Source organism: Helicoverpa zea, chromosome 16 (genome assembly GCF_022581195.2).
Source record: "Helicoverpa zea isolate HzStark_Cry1AcR chromosome 16, ilHelZeax1.1, whole genome shotgun sequence".
NCBI classification, from domain to species: Eukaryota; Metazoa; Arthropoda; class Insecta; order Lepidoptera; family Noctuidae; genus Helicoverpa; species Helicoverpa zea.
In genome coordinates, this window is record NC_061467.1 from 9787618 (window position 1) to 9804631 (window position 17014).

Consider the following 17014-nt stretch of genomic DNA (forward strand, 5'->3'; position numbering starts at 1 on the left):
GCAACGTCAAGTAATTTTTTTGTCGATTCGAGTCCGATTGGTCGCGAATTTGTCAATTGCATCGAGTTGTAAATTCATTTCGTCGTAAAACAGAAAAAGTAACAATTTATAGAGATACATTATTCAACAAGCAGTGATTTTAGAAACTGAATACTTTTTATCTTACATAATAAAGAAGGTAACTTTTGAGCATTCAACATGAACCCGATGTCAATGGACAGAGATGAACCTTCTTCATTGTTATCATTTTCGACCAACCATCCTTTGGAGCAGTTCGTGTTATTAGCAAAAGGAGCTAAAGGATCAGCATGCGCGGAGCTCATCAAACAGGTTTTAGAAGCACCAGGAGTCCATGTATTCGGAGAACTTCTGGAAATGCCGAATATAAAGGAGGTTATATATCGTTCTGTTTACTATTTCACTATTGTAAACTATGCTTTATTAGTGAGATAAGGATTGTATCGCTGACCATTTCGGCGCAGGCTATACAAGATTTAAAATGATTTCCATTTCATAAAAAGGCTTTTGGAGAGGCCTATGTCCAGCAGTGGACTGCGATAGGCTGATGATGATGATGATGATGATGAAAAAGGCTTTTAACCCAAATCATTGATAATTCCTATTGTTGAAGATATAATTACAAAATATCGAAACATAGGTACCAATTACACTAAGCTTACTAACACTTTCAACCTAGAATTACACCACACTGTATCATAGTCATCAACTTTTAAATCTTTAAATATGATTTCAGTTGGAAACCGGACCTTACGCTACCCACCTGAAGACTCTAAACCTATTTGCATATGGCACATACAAGGATTACTTAGAGAACAAGGCTGATTTCCTAGAGCTGACTCCAGCACAGTGCAAGAAGCTCCAACATCTGACTATCGCAACACTGGCCACACAGGAAAAATGTATTCCTTACAGCGTGCTGCTTAAAGAGTTAGATATTAAAAACGTGAGGGATCTTGAGGATTTAATCATAGAGGCCATATATGCTGGTGAGATTTTTTAATACCTAATTGAAGTATGGTAAAATTTTAAATATGTAGGGCGGAATGTATGCATGGGTATAGCTAATGTAAAAAGCAACATATCTGCCATTAGAATTTACAAGCAGTTGCAATAGGGGTATTGCGACTGCTTGTAAATTCCTCTGGTGCAACGACTCCCATCATTCATCAGTAATTAAGGTTTACCATAAGAATGATGTACTTATTATTTTCAAGATTTGTACTATCCAACATGTGTCTGATAACAAATAATGGTCAAATTGGTGAAAAGATTCCTTATATTCTACTTTTAAATCATCAAAATAACATTGTACATAATCCAAATACTTACCCAACTATTCTGCACTTTCCAGACATAATCCACGGTAAGCTGGACCAAGAATGCAAGCGAGTTGAAGTGGACGTCGCTCTCGGCCGTGACGCTCGCCTTGAAGATGCCTCAGCTATAGCCGATGTGCTAGCAGACTGGTGTAATGCTTGTGAAGCTGTTCTGAACTCTGTGGATAGGCACATACAGCGTGCCAACCACCATAAGCAAAGGTCTATTAGGCATCAACAGGCTATTGAGCAGGAGGTTGGTATAATCAAACCCTGATTATGTAAAATTCTATGATTGGTATAGTTGTTCCTAAAGAAATATGCAAAGAGTTGCTGGTTGGCAATCACTTTTTGGTACCTAATACATAGCCGTGGTTTTCACATAAAAAGAATTGTTGTGAAATGAAATCCTTATTGAATCTGGTGACCCAGTAGGTCATCAGCATTTATTTATAGGATGTGTGGATTCTTTGGGATATATTAAAAAAAAGGCATGGTCTTCTTTGGATCTTACTATAAAATAGGTCCTGTAAAATCCAAAGTAGGTCTTGTATTTACTGTGTTGTATGATGACACCTGTATCACTATATAGCATAAATCATAAACAACAGTAGAATGACTAGGGAAAGATAAAGCAGCAAATTCAACACGCTAAATATTTACAGCAAGATTTAATATTCACATATTTACTTTCAGATAATGTACATAAAGAAAACATTAAAATCTCAAGCAGAGAACGATGAATCGGCCACGGGCGGCGGCAGCGAGACTCATTCCGCACCAAAGAAGAATTCTGGCAAAGGCAAGACTCCCCGTAATGCCGCCAAGTTCTGGCAGAAGAACACATAACTGCCAACCTGGAATCATAGATATTTAAACAAATAATATTGTAATTTTTGTGATACTGTTAATAAACACTTAAGTATGCTCTCGATATTTGTTTTATTGGTGGCCTGATAGTTTTCTTGTCTCATTAGCTTTTATTACGATTCTATGGCCTATAGTTTCGTTATTTTTGTTTATATCAGTATCAACGAAATAGTTTCAATAACAGAAGTATTCGTCTATGAATAGAGTACCTACAAGAGTTTTGTTGTGGAGAGAAAGCATAGAGAAAGTTGTAAAGTTTCCATATTTCTACTGTTTTGGTATTTTTGCACTTCTTAATTCAATCAAGTTTAGGGTCTAAAAAATATTACGCGCACCTACTATAGCTTAATTTTATTCACGGATAAGGTAACTACTAAAAAACTATAAAGCTATTACTATATAGATAACATTCCCAATAATTATGGAGTATATTTATCATATTGCGGAATTTTTGGGATCGTATTTGAATCTTATAGGCATTCTTGTTATATTACTTGGAAATCCTTTTAAATTAGTTGATGCAAGATATATCACAGATGTGTGATTGCTATTCAAATACTATCAGGCGCGTTTCGTTTTCTACATGACTTTTAACTAACATTTTACGATTAGAAATTATTGTATCTTAAACTAAACATAAACCAATAAGAAGAATCAATTATTTTCATAATATTTTGGAAGAAATTCTTGTAAATACTACGTTTAAAGGTTTTAAAAACGCTGCAACCCAGCCGGCAAACGTCAAATGTGGGAGTGGGACAAACCGCGAGGTTTCCTAGGCCAGCGAATGAGAGGGTAAACCGCTCCGAGCGAGGCGGCGATCTCGCCCGACATTGAGTGCCGAGAGACTGTTTTGTTGACGCAGAAGCGCAGCAAATAAAGTGCGCAGGCAGTGCAACGATTATCACGTTCGCAGGCCTCTAAATAGTGATGTAAATAATACATTTATCGTAATACAACGTAAACGTAGACTACGTAAAGTACTTACGGCAACAGAGTTATACGAAAAGAGACTCGGAGTCAAGTGTCGTGATAATTCACAGCACCATAGCAACCGAACAGTGAAAAACTACGACATAAGTGACCGTCGCGTTTTCCACTATGATGCCGTGATAAACCATCAAAATAAATAGACAATTTTGTTTTGTAAAGGGACTTGTTCATCGGAGTGCCACATCTCGAGGGCCTTCGTGTATTGGATGAACAGAAAGGCAAGTACTAAGTTGCCCTTTGTAGGTCGTATGTATTCATCTTTCACGTAGGAGGGCCTGATATTCATGGTCAACAATGTTTACTCAATACTTGAGCCCGTTGTCATGCAGCTGTGCTATAATAATATTCGATTGCGACGTCAAGGCTCGATAGAAGACCTTGTATCATCGTATTTGGCTGTATAATCAATTAATTTTGGGATGTTTCGTTGAAATATGGACTGATTATTAGTGTTGTAATTGTCTGCGTAGTTGTAGGGTTTCAATCAATACAGTAGCGTGTGCCTCCAGTTGAAAATAATAATAATGTGTCGTGATTGTACGTAGCGTGTACAGTGTTATGTTTGTGTGGGTTGGGTTGATGTTCTTTGTTGTCGGAGCTGTCAGCTGTTCGCGGGGGGAGCGCGGGCGGAGCGCGCAACTGGTCCGACGAGTCCGCGCGCGCGCCTTGCATTACATTATACTCGTGCCGTCTGACCCTACTCCGTTTGCAAAACAAGCTTTCTTTTCATCAAACCCCTTTACTAACCAGATTGATGGCTAAAGCACTTTTTGTGCACAAAGTGTGACATCAAAGAGCACGCGAGCGATTATGCGGACCTATCAATAAATATTTATGAAGCGCCTGATAAAAAGGCCATGTAGGTAGCGTGAATTACTTTGTAACGTTCCAGCAGATCGTATCTGTATAGGTACACAGCGTTTAGGCAAAGCTGGGGCCTTGCCAACAACTAAATGCGCACTAAAAAGCATGAATATTTTTGTTGAAGCGCTTTAGATAAGAGCTGAGTTATTGTGACCCCAACTCAGTAGGCGACTTCATTCAAATCTCGTTTGAATGAATAAAACACACATTTTTTTTTTTTTGTTTTTTTTTTTTTTTTTTCTGTCGGGACACCTTTTTCACACACGGTCGGTTAGCCCCATGGTAAGTTATTTATTAACTTGTGTTATGGGTGCTAACACAACTGATAAACTACATATAGCTACATATATATGTTACCGTAAGATTACAAACATCCTTAGATTACAATCTATCTCGAGAGATTGTAAACTGTCGAATTATTGTGAACCGTAACATCTGATTGCAATTTAACGCATTATTTTTCGCTATATTATAATCTATCGATGAGAAATTGTCAAATTGTCAACTGTCCGAAAGCTCTCTCTGATTGGTCAGTCTTTTTGTAAGATCGACCAATCACGACCAGCCGTTCTGTTCCCATGGAGTTCCCGTAGAGTTAGGAATGAAATAGAGGTGTCAGTTAAATAAAATAAATGCTCTTCAAAAATTCTTCAAGTATTAAATTTATATAAAAATAACTCTTATAAAAATACAGTTATAGTTCGGCCATTCAGAGAATGCGTTCCTGACACGTCGCGATTGAACTGACGACGTAACTTTGCAATGGCGTTGCAGTTACGATAAAAATATTTTTGCTGGTTGTTTACCGTTTTAACAATTGAGGAGCATTAAAACAACATTATTATATCAATAATCAATGAATGTTATAATTTTGTGCCAAACTGAGTGTCAAATAACTTGGTAAACAATATTTTTCTAAATCTATACTGCGCTATTACAAGGTTATGTCAGCGGTTTATATTTTGTAGTGCTGTGCTAAAAATAACAGGCAAGTATCGTAATCTGTTCTTATACAGTTATAATATAAAATAATACGTTTTGATTTTCTTTTTAAGAATTGGAAAATAATGGACTATAAGACTTAATTATAACTTTTATGAAATATAAAAATAAAACTATGACCAAACCGCATTTTTATACTTAGATTAAAAATGGTAACCCCAAATAGCGTTATGGGCCGCCATTTTGTGACGCTAAAACAGTCGTCCGTTGTCGTTTCGTGCGCATAGACCACGTTTTTCAAGTGTTTTCGATCTGTTTTTATTTGATTACCCGGCTTTTGTTAGACCGAGATATCAGGATTGATTCTGTTATTGATAATAATATAATTATACATGTAGGCGAAGATGATGATGAAGACACCACCTCCTCAAGCAAATCGGAGTCTGATTAATATTCTGTTCGCACATTCAATTCAATGTACTTGTAACAAAGAATAAATAAAACAATTTTATTATATGAATATTACCTTTTTTTGGTTTCCACTTAAATAACTAAAATATAAAACAAATGATTCCGCCAATTTAAAACGAAAATAATCTTAAAATAATGCGGCGGTTCATTTTGAAGGAACGGTAACGAACTCAGTGTTATGTTGTGCCCATCACTAGTCGTGACTAACTGATAGGTGTCAGGAACGCATTCTCTGAACGGCCAAAGTATAGGTATTTTGTCTTCAAATACAAACTAATATTTAAAAATAAAATAAAAGGGGTGCTAATTAAACAGGCTTCTTTTTAATATCATTATTCGCCCCCAAAAATGTATGTTGCCTTCTAAATTACTAAGTCAGCCACAATTAATAAAGCGTCGAGCATCTAAATAATACTATCTTAGCCACGAGTTATCTTCCACTCTAAATACAACTCAGCATGATGGTTATTTTTTTGCATCTAAATTTGTAGCATGCATTCTAACAGTAAACTTCTTAAATACTATTAAATGACATCATAAAAATATTTATTTACCTTCTAATTTTTTAACTCGTTACCTACTGAGTTTTTTGTTTAAAATATAACACATCCCATATTAATTGACCCAGCATGGAAGTAAGCATGCAACATGCAGCAAGCATAACTTCTGTCACGGCTTTTGGATCTCGGGTCACGGGTTTTGAATTGCACTCTAGGGGTAGGGCAGACAAGACTACGTGGAGTCGGTTTTGCAGCGATTCGTTTTCGTCACTAACTTCAATTTTTAATACAATTTTTAATTGTGTGTAATTTGAGTCTTAAAAATTAAGTACAATTTTTGATTTTATAAAAAATTAAACCGTCACTTATTTTTGCACGTCAAAGAGCTGTGACACCGGGAGTTGCAAAGAACATTGTCTTTTTGACGTTCTACCAATCAGCGCGCAAGATGCATTCCGTTCTACGCCAGTTGACAATTTGACCGCTCTACATCGCTCTCGATCTTACAAAAAGACTGACCAATCAGGGAGAGCTTTCGGACAGTTGACAATTTGACAATTTCTCATCGATAGATTATAATATAGCGAAAAATAATGCGTTAAATTGCAATCAGGTGTTACGGTTTACAATAATTCGACAGTTTACAATCTCTCGAGATAGATTGTAATCTAACGATGTTTGTAATCTTACGGTGACATATACATATTTATAAATACATATCATAACACCCAGACCACGGCCAACAAGCATGCTCATCACACAAATGTCGACCGAACCGGGAATCGAACCCGGGACCTCAGGTTCGGCGGTCCGGCATGATGACCATTGCGCCATCGAGGTCGTCAGAGGTAGTTTTACTATGAAATGTTATTATGAGCCAGGTAACCGAGTAAATGCGTAGGTAAACATAAATAAGAAGACTAAAACAGACGATCAGTATCTATTATGTTAGCTAAAGATTAAAGCACACATCAGACATTTTACAAAATATCTCTGAAAATGTATGTAGGTACAGGTTGGTCTAAAAAATAACATTCAAGCTGAAAAATCTAGATTCCTCATACTCACACACACGAAGACATCGCACTGATACTCCGTTACATCTTCTTAGACCTCCTTAGGTCATAGATAGACTAAACTCCATAAGATCCTCATCAAATAGAAATTGGAACTGTCTAGATAGAGGATCTAGGAACATGTTTCCTATTATCATCAATTCCTAGCGAGGATGTAGCGAACAAAGCTTCGGACGAAACTTCAGCATGCATTGATAAAGTTTGCCTTTGTTCAATTTGCCGTGGTCTGAAGTGAAATGATACGAGCGTTTACTTCAGAAGTTTGCCTTCATTATCTAAACCGCAGATAGTGTAGCTAGCTACCTATAGTCTCCGAACTAATTTCATACATGATGTACCTAGTACTTACGTATGAACGTATTCTTTCTACCTTGCGACTTTGTCTTTTGGGGTTCCAAAGGTATGGTATTCCAAATCAAGGTATTAAAAGTAAGCAGATTTAATCACCGGAGAAGGCAGAGGTTTCTCAAATCACCCTAACTTCGAATATGAACTAACTACCCCCTGTTACTAAGTAAAAGGCGGGTCTTTCTGCTCTTTTCTAGGTACGATGATGTGTAATATCACCAACTTCTCTGATTTTGGCTTGCTTTGTGAATGTTTCCCAAAACATGTTTCAAGGATTGTGTGTCTATTATGTAATGGTACACTTTTCTATCAGTTTCCCGCAACAATCCTTAAAAATTAGTCACGAACTTTAAAACCTACAAACCTAAACCCACCGACCCATAAAACGAGCCTAGAATTACCACATAATCGGCATAGAAACAAGATAACACCTGCATATTACAGAAGCCAGTCCACTTGCATCTGTCCGGCTTCCATAACGAGTAATGAGATACATTTGTGACGTCACTCACTATGTAGGTAAAGCCATTATGTCAGGCTGTCAGCAGACTTCCTTGTCATTACGTAGGTATATGAGATTAGTGCTAAGGTAACTAAGGTAGTTTTGTTGCAAGCGAATGCACTAGCAGTATTTGTGAATTTAGATTGCAATTACTAGATAAATACCCAGTTTCTGAGGTTTTATAAGCTGTGGCCATGATAGGTTATAGCTAGAATAAAACAGTCTTCAAAACTATAATATTTATCAAACTTTTAACTCTCTCCTATTATTTTATTTGGGGTAAACGCAACATGATTTGTTCTTCCATACCTCTCTGTCAATCGTCATTTTGACATTCTCTCCCTTCTTATTCATGTCATGTCTATTTTCAGACAATCCATCTTTCAGTTTGTCTCTCCTTCCAGCCATTCACTTTCAGAATTAACACACTCTTTGGGGCCTAGTTAATAGTATTAAACTAGAGGTACATAACACGTCAAACTCCTAATCGTAGGTGTAAAATTACTTAAGTAAATGTTAGAAGTTCAAACTAAAGTCAGTTTTAACCTCTGTTTGTCTTTAGGTTTAACTTCCAACCCGTATTTTATTTAATTAGAGCATTCCCGTGGTACTGTTATAATTTTCATTAGGTAAGTTTATGATTAAACATATTTATATTAGCCTTTCAAAGTAATTTCATAAAATGGTTAGTCATACACGTCTGTGCCATCTTTATGAATTAATTAATTAACCTTCAATCAACCTATGTTGTTTTCTAGACCCCTTTATATGAATGACATATTTTTTTTCATATATCTCAGTAAAATCAATCAATGGCGTCCAAAGAATATTTTTCGTTCCACACAATTCGGATCGGTCGCCGTTCTAATATTAAAGGAATTCCTATTACAAAATCCATTAACCGCTTCCTTGGTTTTCCTATTTTTAGTGGTAGTAAAATATGCGAAGCTTTTTTATAATCCTTCATAATTTTTCATTCATATTACATGACCATCCTTGCCCTGGATAGCACTTAATTCCTAAAAGAAAACAATTACATATTGTTTTCTAATGTCATGCACACGAATTAGTTTTGGACAAGAAGAAGTGGTAGGAGTAGTGGGGATTAAAAAAAACATGATATAAGAAAAAGAGCTGTTGCTAACATAAAACCAATAGACAAAGTTTCTGAAAACCATAAAGTATTAAAACACAATAATTTCCTTAATTGTGATAACCTTCCAACGTTTAACTTGGCAAGAAGCAACTTCATACTTAACCGTTTGAAGCCTTAAAGCGAAGAGAACTATGAAATATGAAGGTCTATTAGTTCTTAAAGGCAATAACTCAGACGGAGACGAACAAATCAAGCGTTCTGACTTTGAGGGATGAGGGTTTTGTCTATTAGAATATTTTACCTGTTTACTTTCATGGGAATGTTGATAGCTTCTTCGCGGTGTGTACTCGTACTTACATATAATATGCTATAGATCTCTCAATGGGTGTGGTAATTTTGATCAGATTAATCTTCGTTGTTTCACCAGTCTCATGTTTACAATTAGCTTCTGTTAGCATTTTACGCGCTGCACGTTGGAATTATTCACCTGGATAAAAAGTATCCTCGAAGCCCTCTATAAATGGGCCATCAAACGCTGAAATATTTAATTTTAAAACGCTTTCATTTCCACTTTTTTGTATTGAAACATCGCGATTGTAACCACGATGTTCCATCATAGAAATCAGTCTACGAATTAAATGTCTCGCAAAATGTTCGAACGCACAATGAGTGGTCTGCGGTTTTGCTGCAACCGCAGTTACTCCACCGTTTGAAAGCACGCACGTCATCTCAGATTACCCGCACTAAACACTTTTATTGTTACTTGTACCTGCTATAGAAGGTGCAACAACCTTCTCTGTAACTATTTCTGATAGTATTGTGTTTGCCTCGCTCTGTTGCGTCGGTATTAAGTGTCGTTGGGCTGATTCTATAGCTTCGTTCTGCGGTTAGGCAATCTGCCCTTTGTATTGATGCTCATGTGGTTTGCGCATCCATCTAGGATCGGGTCGACGAACGCAAGGTTTCTACCAAAAGAGTAAATGAAAAGCGACAAACAAGAGAGACGAATGAAATCCGTAAAAATGACAAAGTTACCTTTGACGTTCCAATTTTAAAACCGTTCTGATTTGAAAAGCTTTGATCGAAAAAGTCTGTCTACGTCAAATTCCATTTTGCAGACAAACAGATTTAGAAATCCAATTCAGTATTTATAGGTTGAGTCTAGAATTAGACTTAGAATAAACTCAAACTTTCAGCTTTAGGTAACGGAGTTTCTGGCTTATTTAGGGCATGGTGTAACAAACACAAAAAGTTCTTATTACATGACTCTTTGAAGCAGAAACTGTATTTAGTCTCTAATGTTTAATCTTTGCTAGTTTGTTTGAGATATGCTCTCAGGAACTACAAGTGCGATTTTTAAAAGAAAAAAAAAATCTACCATGTACCAATATGTATTTTTCATACCTGTCATTTTACCCGGGTGTGCTGAGTAGTTCCCATGGAACGCGGGTGAAACGACTGGTGGTGGGAGCTAATTTAACAAAACCATAATTGGTGGTTATTTCACAGAGCCAAAAAGGTCTAATGCGACTTCCAAAATGCCAAATAAGTTTTCTTCGTATAAAGTTTTGTAGTTTTCCAAATCGTGACCGAAGTTTTCATACAAGTGAAGTATTCGCTGAGAATTTAAAGAGTGCATGAAGTTGTGAAGAGTTGGAAACTGTAGCAATTTGTGCATTCTGCTTGAACGCGATATGGTTGAATATTTTCTTGACAAATTGCTGTGGAAACTTTTGATGTTCATGTCCATTTGTTGATGTAAACGTCTGTGAAACTGTAAATGATCACGTCGAAACTGATGGGGAATTTTATGGTTATATACTTGACTTGTAACAAACCTCGAATATATGAAGTTATAGTTCCATGCCTGGGAGGGTACGTAAAGCTAGCAATCCCTAATGCTGAGCAGCAGTCGTTGTGGCCCCTCGGTTTTGAGAAAACTGACTCTGGGGCTTGTGTGGTGTCTGGACAAGAAGAAAACCATACAATGGTAGTAGGTAGTGCAATGGTCTTGTTAGTATGAACTCAAAGTGAGTGATAAAATAAAACAGCGTTGTAAAAGAAAATGATATCGTTTAGCTTGTTAAAAAGTTTGAGAAAATATCTCCGCTCTTGTTTTCATGCAGTTTATGGTGAATCTGGTTCAATTTTATGAAATTCTTTGATATGTACCTAAGTGCAGAATGACTTCAATCAGTGCGGTTGTTATAAATCACAAGCGTCTCCCCGCGGTTTCGCCCGCGTCCCGTGGTATCTAACTCGAGCATGCGAATAAAAGTAGCCTATAATAAAACCTGCCGCGGTAAATGAATACATTGTGTTATTTAAATTGACAGTTTCAAGTTCAGTGTAAAAAAGTTTGAACTGAAATATTTATTTTTTATTTTTCGCTCTTGAAACACCAGTAATTGCAGACATAAGCCTCGTAAAATTCACGCAAGAAAAATCTCAATTTTACGAGTAAATAACCCGTAAAATATTGTATGCAATGTCGTAAAGGCGGTTAGTATATTACCGTAATTTTATTGGCACCTTCTGTCTCTTACGGCACTTTAATAATAACGTTATTTTATGTTTTTATTTAATAGGTATTTTTTATGTGTAACAACCCCATAAGATCCTGTGGGTAAAAATCCTGAAGTAGTGGAAGACTAAACTCCGAATGGTTGGTCGACTTGTCAGTCAGATCATCATCCTCCGAGCCTTTTCCCAATCATGTTGGGGTCGGCTTCCAGTCTAACCGGATTCAGCTGAGTACCAGTGCTTTACAAGGAGCGACTGCCTATCTGACCCCCTCAACCCAGTTTTCCCGGGCAACCCGATACCCGTTGGTTAGACTGGTGTCAGACTTACTGGCTTCTGACTACCCGTAAAGACTGCCAAGGATGATCACTGACAGCCGGGACCTACAGTTTAACGTGCCATCCGAAACACAGTCAATGGTGTCTAAGATATACTTAGAAAGTACTTGTCAGTCAGATATAAAGAACTTAAAATTATAGACTATTTTCTTTGACTTTGAACATTACTGTTCCGGTGTAAAATGCTGTATTACCGTATATTGTAGTACTTTGCCTAGAAGGCATCTTAATATCGCTTGAAAGTTACCTGTACGTAAACAGGCAATTATAGTCTGTTGACTTGTTAACATCAAATTCGCCCATTTCGCTGCATAATAAAAATTGTGAGTAGGTTTAAACTATGTTCATATCTACGTACACCGTGTTTGAAACACTGACATTCAACACGGTCTTATATGAATTTATTTAAATAAAAATCTGGATACTTTATAACAATTTTTCGTGCAATTTCGTGCAAAGTACAAAAAAAATACATATAGCTGAAATTATTGTAAAACATTTTGGAACGGTTGTCACCAAAATTGCAATAAACGTCACTGAAATAGTATGAAGTGATAAATGGGGACTCTGCATGGCTCTTATAAGTTAAAATATAATAATGGAGATGAATGAAAATGTTATAAACGACAAAGAAAACATTCTTGTACGTAGTAGTGAGTACAATCTTTAGTAGTTCAGCTAGAGCATTATTCTAGGTTCATCGTGAAATATGAAGAAATAATGAAATCTCTTCCGTTCCAAAGAGATTTCATTATTTTATTTTTTATAAAAAAATCATTCGGGATCATCTTTTAAGTAGATAAGTACCTATTCCGATCCGACTTTGAAATCACATTCGCTGAAACAAAATAATAAAGAATAATTAAAAATACTTACAGTAAAAATATTTTTTTAATTGTATTGTCAAAATGTATGTTAAGAGCTACTAGATAACGAGAGCGTTCCAATTAATTTTAACGATGCAATCAGCGATCTTGTATTATTAACATCAATGATGTGATACTAATTTTAGTTACATAATATTTTTCATCATCACCATCATCATGATTTTTCCTTCCTCTCTTTTTACTACAAGCTGTGCCCATTTTCTTCTTCAAAAGCCTAGCTCTTGTGGGTTCCTTTCACTTTTTGCCAATCGAATGTCATTTTTTGAGTATCCTAATACGTCGAAACTTTCACGTTCATCTTTAGCCATCAGGGTCCATAACTGTTACTTCTTTTTTATATTGCCACCTTGTACATTATGGATTGCAATAAACGATGTGATAAAGCGCCCTTAGCTGAATGAAGCAGAAAAGAGAGCCAACCATTCAGCTGGGAAATTCCCCAAACACCACCAAATTGAGACAAACCGAACGCCTGGCAACCCTACCAAACCCAACATCTTCTCTTGATGAGGGATAATATATGTTTGGTAATTTAGTAATTAATTACATAATTAAACATCGCCATGATGAACGCAAGACAGCTATATTAGCTATATTATTTAGATAATTTAAATTTCTCCCATTCAATCTCTTGACTCAATGACATTTATTTTATTTTGATTTATTATTTAATTATTATTTTTTAATGTTTTTACATTATTGACAAGATACATTCTTTGTATTAATTTTCTGTTTTGGATTTTAGTAAATAATACTACTTAGCGGGAACTGATAATTTAATCTTGATATTGAGTTGTGTAGCAGTGAGTATGTACGTCATGCTCCCTTAGACGGCACTGCTTGCGGTAGCGTCGGCGGTCGGGTTGCCTCCCTCCCTCAAAAATGTGCGAGGGGGGCGATGGCTGATCCTCGCGTTATGCTCGTGAACGGGTGCTGCTTGTGGTGCCAGGTCGTCTTACTGACTATCTATTAGTTTTTTTGTTTTTATTTGTAAACTCTTTTTATTTTACATATGTTCTGGCTGAGCGGTCTAATTTACTAGTTTACAAAAGAATAGCACATGTAGGTGGGCACTCCCTGATATTCTATTAAGTGTAAATATTTGGAGGCTATAATTTTCTGTTCATCAAACATATTCAATGCTTGAGTTAGTTAAGGTATGTAGGGTGAGTGCTAGCTAGCATGTGGTGTATACATTATTTTTACTGTATTGTCCTCTTTTGTAATATACAAATTAAATTGTATACAAATGTACATATCAAACAATGTTTAAGGTTCTTCTAACCGAACAGACAGACATGTGTTGCTGGGGAGTTTGTTGCGCCACTTCTTCTTCCCAGCAAAAACACATAGGAAGTGGTGAAGGGTGGGCGTTTTGGGGGCTGTCTTTTGTAAATTTTTTTTTGACGTTCGAAAAGTGCTGTTTTGCAGCCAAGTTTGAATAAATGACTTTTGATTTTGATTTTGAACATAGTTAGGAGATCGTGTATGTTTACCAACCACATAATTACCAACAGAATATAGAGTATACAAAGTCGACTGCGAAAATGATTTATGTAACAGGGCCAAGTTATTATCTATTAGCTGACATATTTCGATAAGTTGCTAATATAGAGGCTGAAAAAAGAACGAATCTAAACTAAATTTATATCAAATGAAACTGTGAATGTTGCAAATTCACACATTTCCACTTCAGAGTTCTATCCGGGACGGAAAGACAGAAACTAAAAAACTACCCTCCAAAAATATTCCGAGCGAAAGTTTGTAACTTGGTTGAGAAACTGAGGCAGATTTCGACCTCACCCTAACCCAAATAGCTGCAATTTGACCCGCAACTTGCAATGTAGGCCATGACGTCACTATGCGGAGATGCATCGCTGCGATAGGGGAAAGTCTATTGGTAAGTTGCTATGCTTCATGGGAATATGGGAGTAGAGTATGTTGGTGAATGACAGGTCGAGATTGAAGGCTCGTTTTTGTGATTGGAAAAGTTTCGAATGAAGAACGGATTTTCTGGAATTTTCGGGCAGATTGTAAAGGTTTTGTGTGTTTATTTGAGTAAATGGTAGTCAATGTTTATGTCAATATCGGGTTATATCTACTATAGACGACAAAGGAGCTCAAACAAATATGTCACTTATGGCAAATGTTCTGTCCTGTCTCCCAAGGCGTAGTTAGCCATGTAGCAGATTTCACGTATGAAACATACTGAATACCTGTGTAATGATGGCTGATAAGGTCCAATGCCGTGGTAAACGGGATCACATAATTCCCTAACCATGGATCGTTCGAAAGATAGGTGAAAGAAAATGGCTATGTGCACCATACATTTAAATTGTAAGGATGCCCAAAATGGTTTATGAAAAAGTGCCAGTATCGAAGAAAGCATCGCATAAAAATGTATTGTCAAAGTAGAACTTGTTTGCCAAGAATTTTGAACGACAAGAAGTCGTGGAAGTATGGTCAACGCCCACCGACTGTGCGGGCGCCAAGAGCACTCTCTTCTGAACTTTTCATAACACGATTCAGATTTCTGAATCTGGTAAAATTTTCAGTATGCTTATATTGCTTATGTTAGGAAATATATGGTCCTGGTAGTGAACGGGTTAATGGACGTTAAAATACCAATTTTTAAGCGTTGAAAAATATTTAATTTATTTCTTTAATTCTACACCTTTTATTTTTGTTTGTTTTTCTACTCCTTATTTTCAACCTAATTTTATCTTAGAACCCCTTAGAAAGCTTCTTTTTAAACACCTTTGTCGTTCCTTAATGAAAAAGTTTCGCGAAAAATCACCACCATTTATTCTTTGCTGCAAAAATCTGATATAAAATCATAACAGCTAGTGTTGCCAGCTAATCATTTATTCCGCCGGTGTGTCCCAGTGCATTATGATGCAGTGGCCTGACTGCAAACTTCTGATAGATAATCCTTCATAGCCCGTTATGTAGTCTCCGAGTATATTGGGACTTGGCTATTGCTACCTTCATGGAGAGATTACATGGACAGATATTCTGCGACATTTTGATATGAATTTGAAAATAAAAGGTGAACGGTTCATTATACTAGATTTATGGAAAGTTGAATATTTGTTTTAAGATTTTCATAGACGAAAATTGTAATGAGAGCAAAGTTCACAAAAGGGAATCACTATTTCCAACGCCGCCGCCAAGTTTTCGAAGCAGGAAATCCAAAAATGATTGTTATGAAGTATAATTTGAAATGTTTTTTATATTTCAAAAATTTCGAGGTAATTACATACATAATATACTGAAAGAAAACACTTATTCAGCTTTCAGGCATTTCTCTGCACACATCATGACAATAATCACGTACACAAAACAAAAATAAAGTTTGATTCACACTCCAAGTCACGATGCGATCGTCATCTGTTCGCAGCGTATGATTTCCTATGAGTGGGCATTTGATAAATTACATACAAGTACTTATTATTATATACCTGTAGTACGTACATAGGTATTAGGTGTAACTCATTATTGCTATTATGACAATCCTGTGTAGCTATGACTATGCAGAAGAGAGGAGTTCGATTCATCATCTCCCGAGCCTTTTCCCAACTATGTTGCGGTCGGCTTCCAATCTAGTCTGTAGTAGTAGTCTGAGTGCCAGTGTTTTACAAGAAGCGACTGCCTATCTGACCTCCTCAACTCACTTACCCGGGCAACCCAATACCCCTTGGTTAGACTGTTGTCAGACTTACTGGCTTCTGACTACCCGTAACGACTTCGAGTTCGATTCACTCCAGTTTATTTTGTACTTGATCAAGCGATTCGATATTGATCAACGAGAAAATCAACCTAAAGAATCTGCAGTCGATTTCAAATCACAGACTTTTCCAACAGATTCCCAACGATTGTAATTTAAAAAACTCATCAAACCATGACAAAACAAAAATGCCAGCAGACCCAAGACACATTGCACTCACAAACATTCATTTTCCACTTCATCGTATACTCATAATTGGAATCGGTATCCATTTTGTCGTTTTCAAAAGCCGAATGGAATCGATTTCCATCGGCATTCAAGTAATATGATTAGCCAGACTGTCTGTCTGACGCGGAGGTATCGATACCTAGTGTAAATCGATTTTGGAAATGGTCTAAGGATAGTTCCAGGGCTTGGGATAGCGTCTTGTGATGTTTATTCGTTTTCTGCTCTAGCTTTAGTAGTGCGTTATTGTGTTGCTTCTGAATTTATTTAATATGCAGAAAGAAAATGTGTAGGTAGGTAATAGATTTATTTTTC

General features: G+C 36.5%; 2 protein-coding genes across 2 annotated transcripts in view; both read left to right on the forward strand.

Moving 5' to 3' along the window:
* Positions 1 to 15: 15 nt before the first annotated feature.
* LOC124637785 (COP9 signalosome complex subunit 7b) lies at positions 16 to 2269 on the forward strand. The gene is made up of 4 exons (XM_047174437.1): positions 16 to 393; positions 755 to 1007; positions 1373 to 1593; positions 2034 to 2269. The coding sequence occupies exons 1-4, from the start codon at positions 199 to 201 to the stop codon at positions 2184 to 2186; spliced, it is 822 nt and encodes a 273-aa protein (XP_047030393.1). The 5' UTR covers positions 16 to 198; the 3' UTR covers positions 2187 to 2269.
* A 767-nt stretch (positions 2270 to 3036) lies between these two features.
* The window catches only part of LOC124637815 (protein yippee-like), a 128873-nt gene continuing 114895 nt past the window's right edge, over positions 3037 to 17014 (forward strand). Inside the window, exon 1 of the mRNA XM_047174493.1 lies at positions 3037 to 3418. The gene's annotated coding sequence lies outside the window, so the exon portion shown is untranslated. The remainder of the gene's footprint in view (positions 3419 to 17014) is intronic.

Excerpts from the sequence above, each read along its gene's own strand:
- LOC124637785 (XM_047174437.1), top strand. The coding sequence starts at position 199 with ATGAACCCGATGTCAATGGACAGAGATGAACCTTCTTCATTGTTATCA. Across the intron at positions 394-754 it reads AAATGCCGAATATAAAGGAG|TTGGAAACCGGACCTTACGC; the intron begins GTTATATATCGT and ends ATATGATTTCAG. Across the intron at positions 1,008-1,372 it reads CATAGAGGCCATATATGCTG|ACATAATCCACGGTAAGCTG; the intron begins GTGAGATTTTTT and ends TGCACTTTCCAG.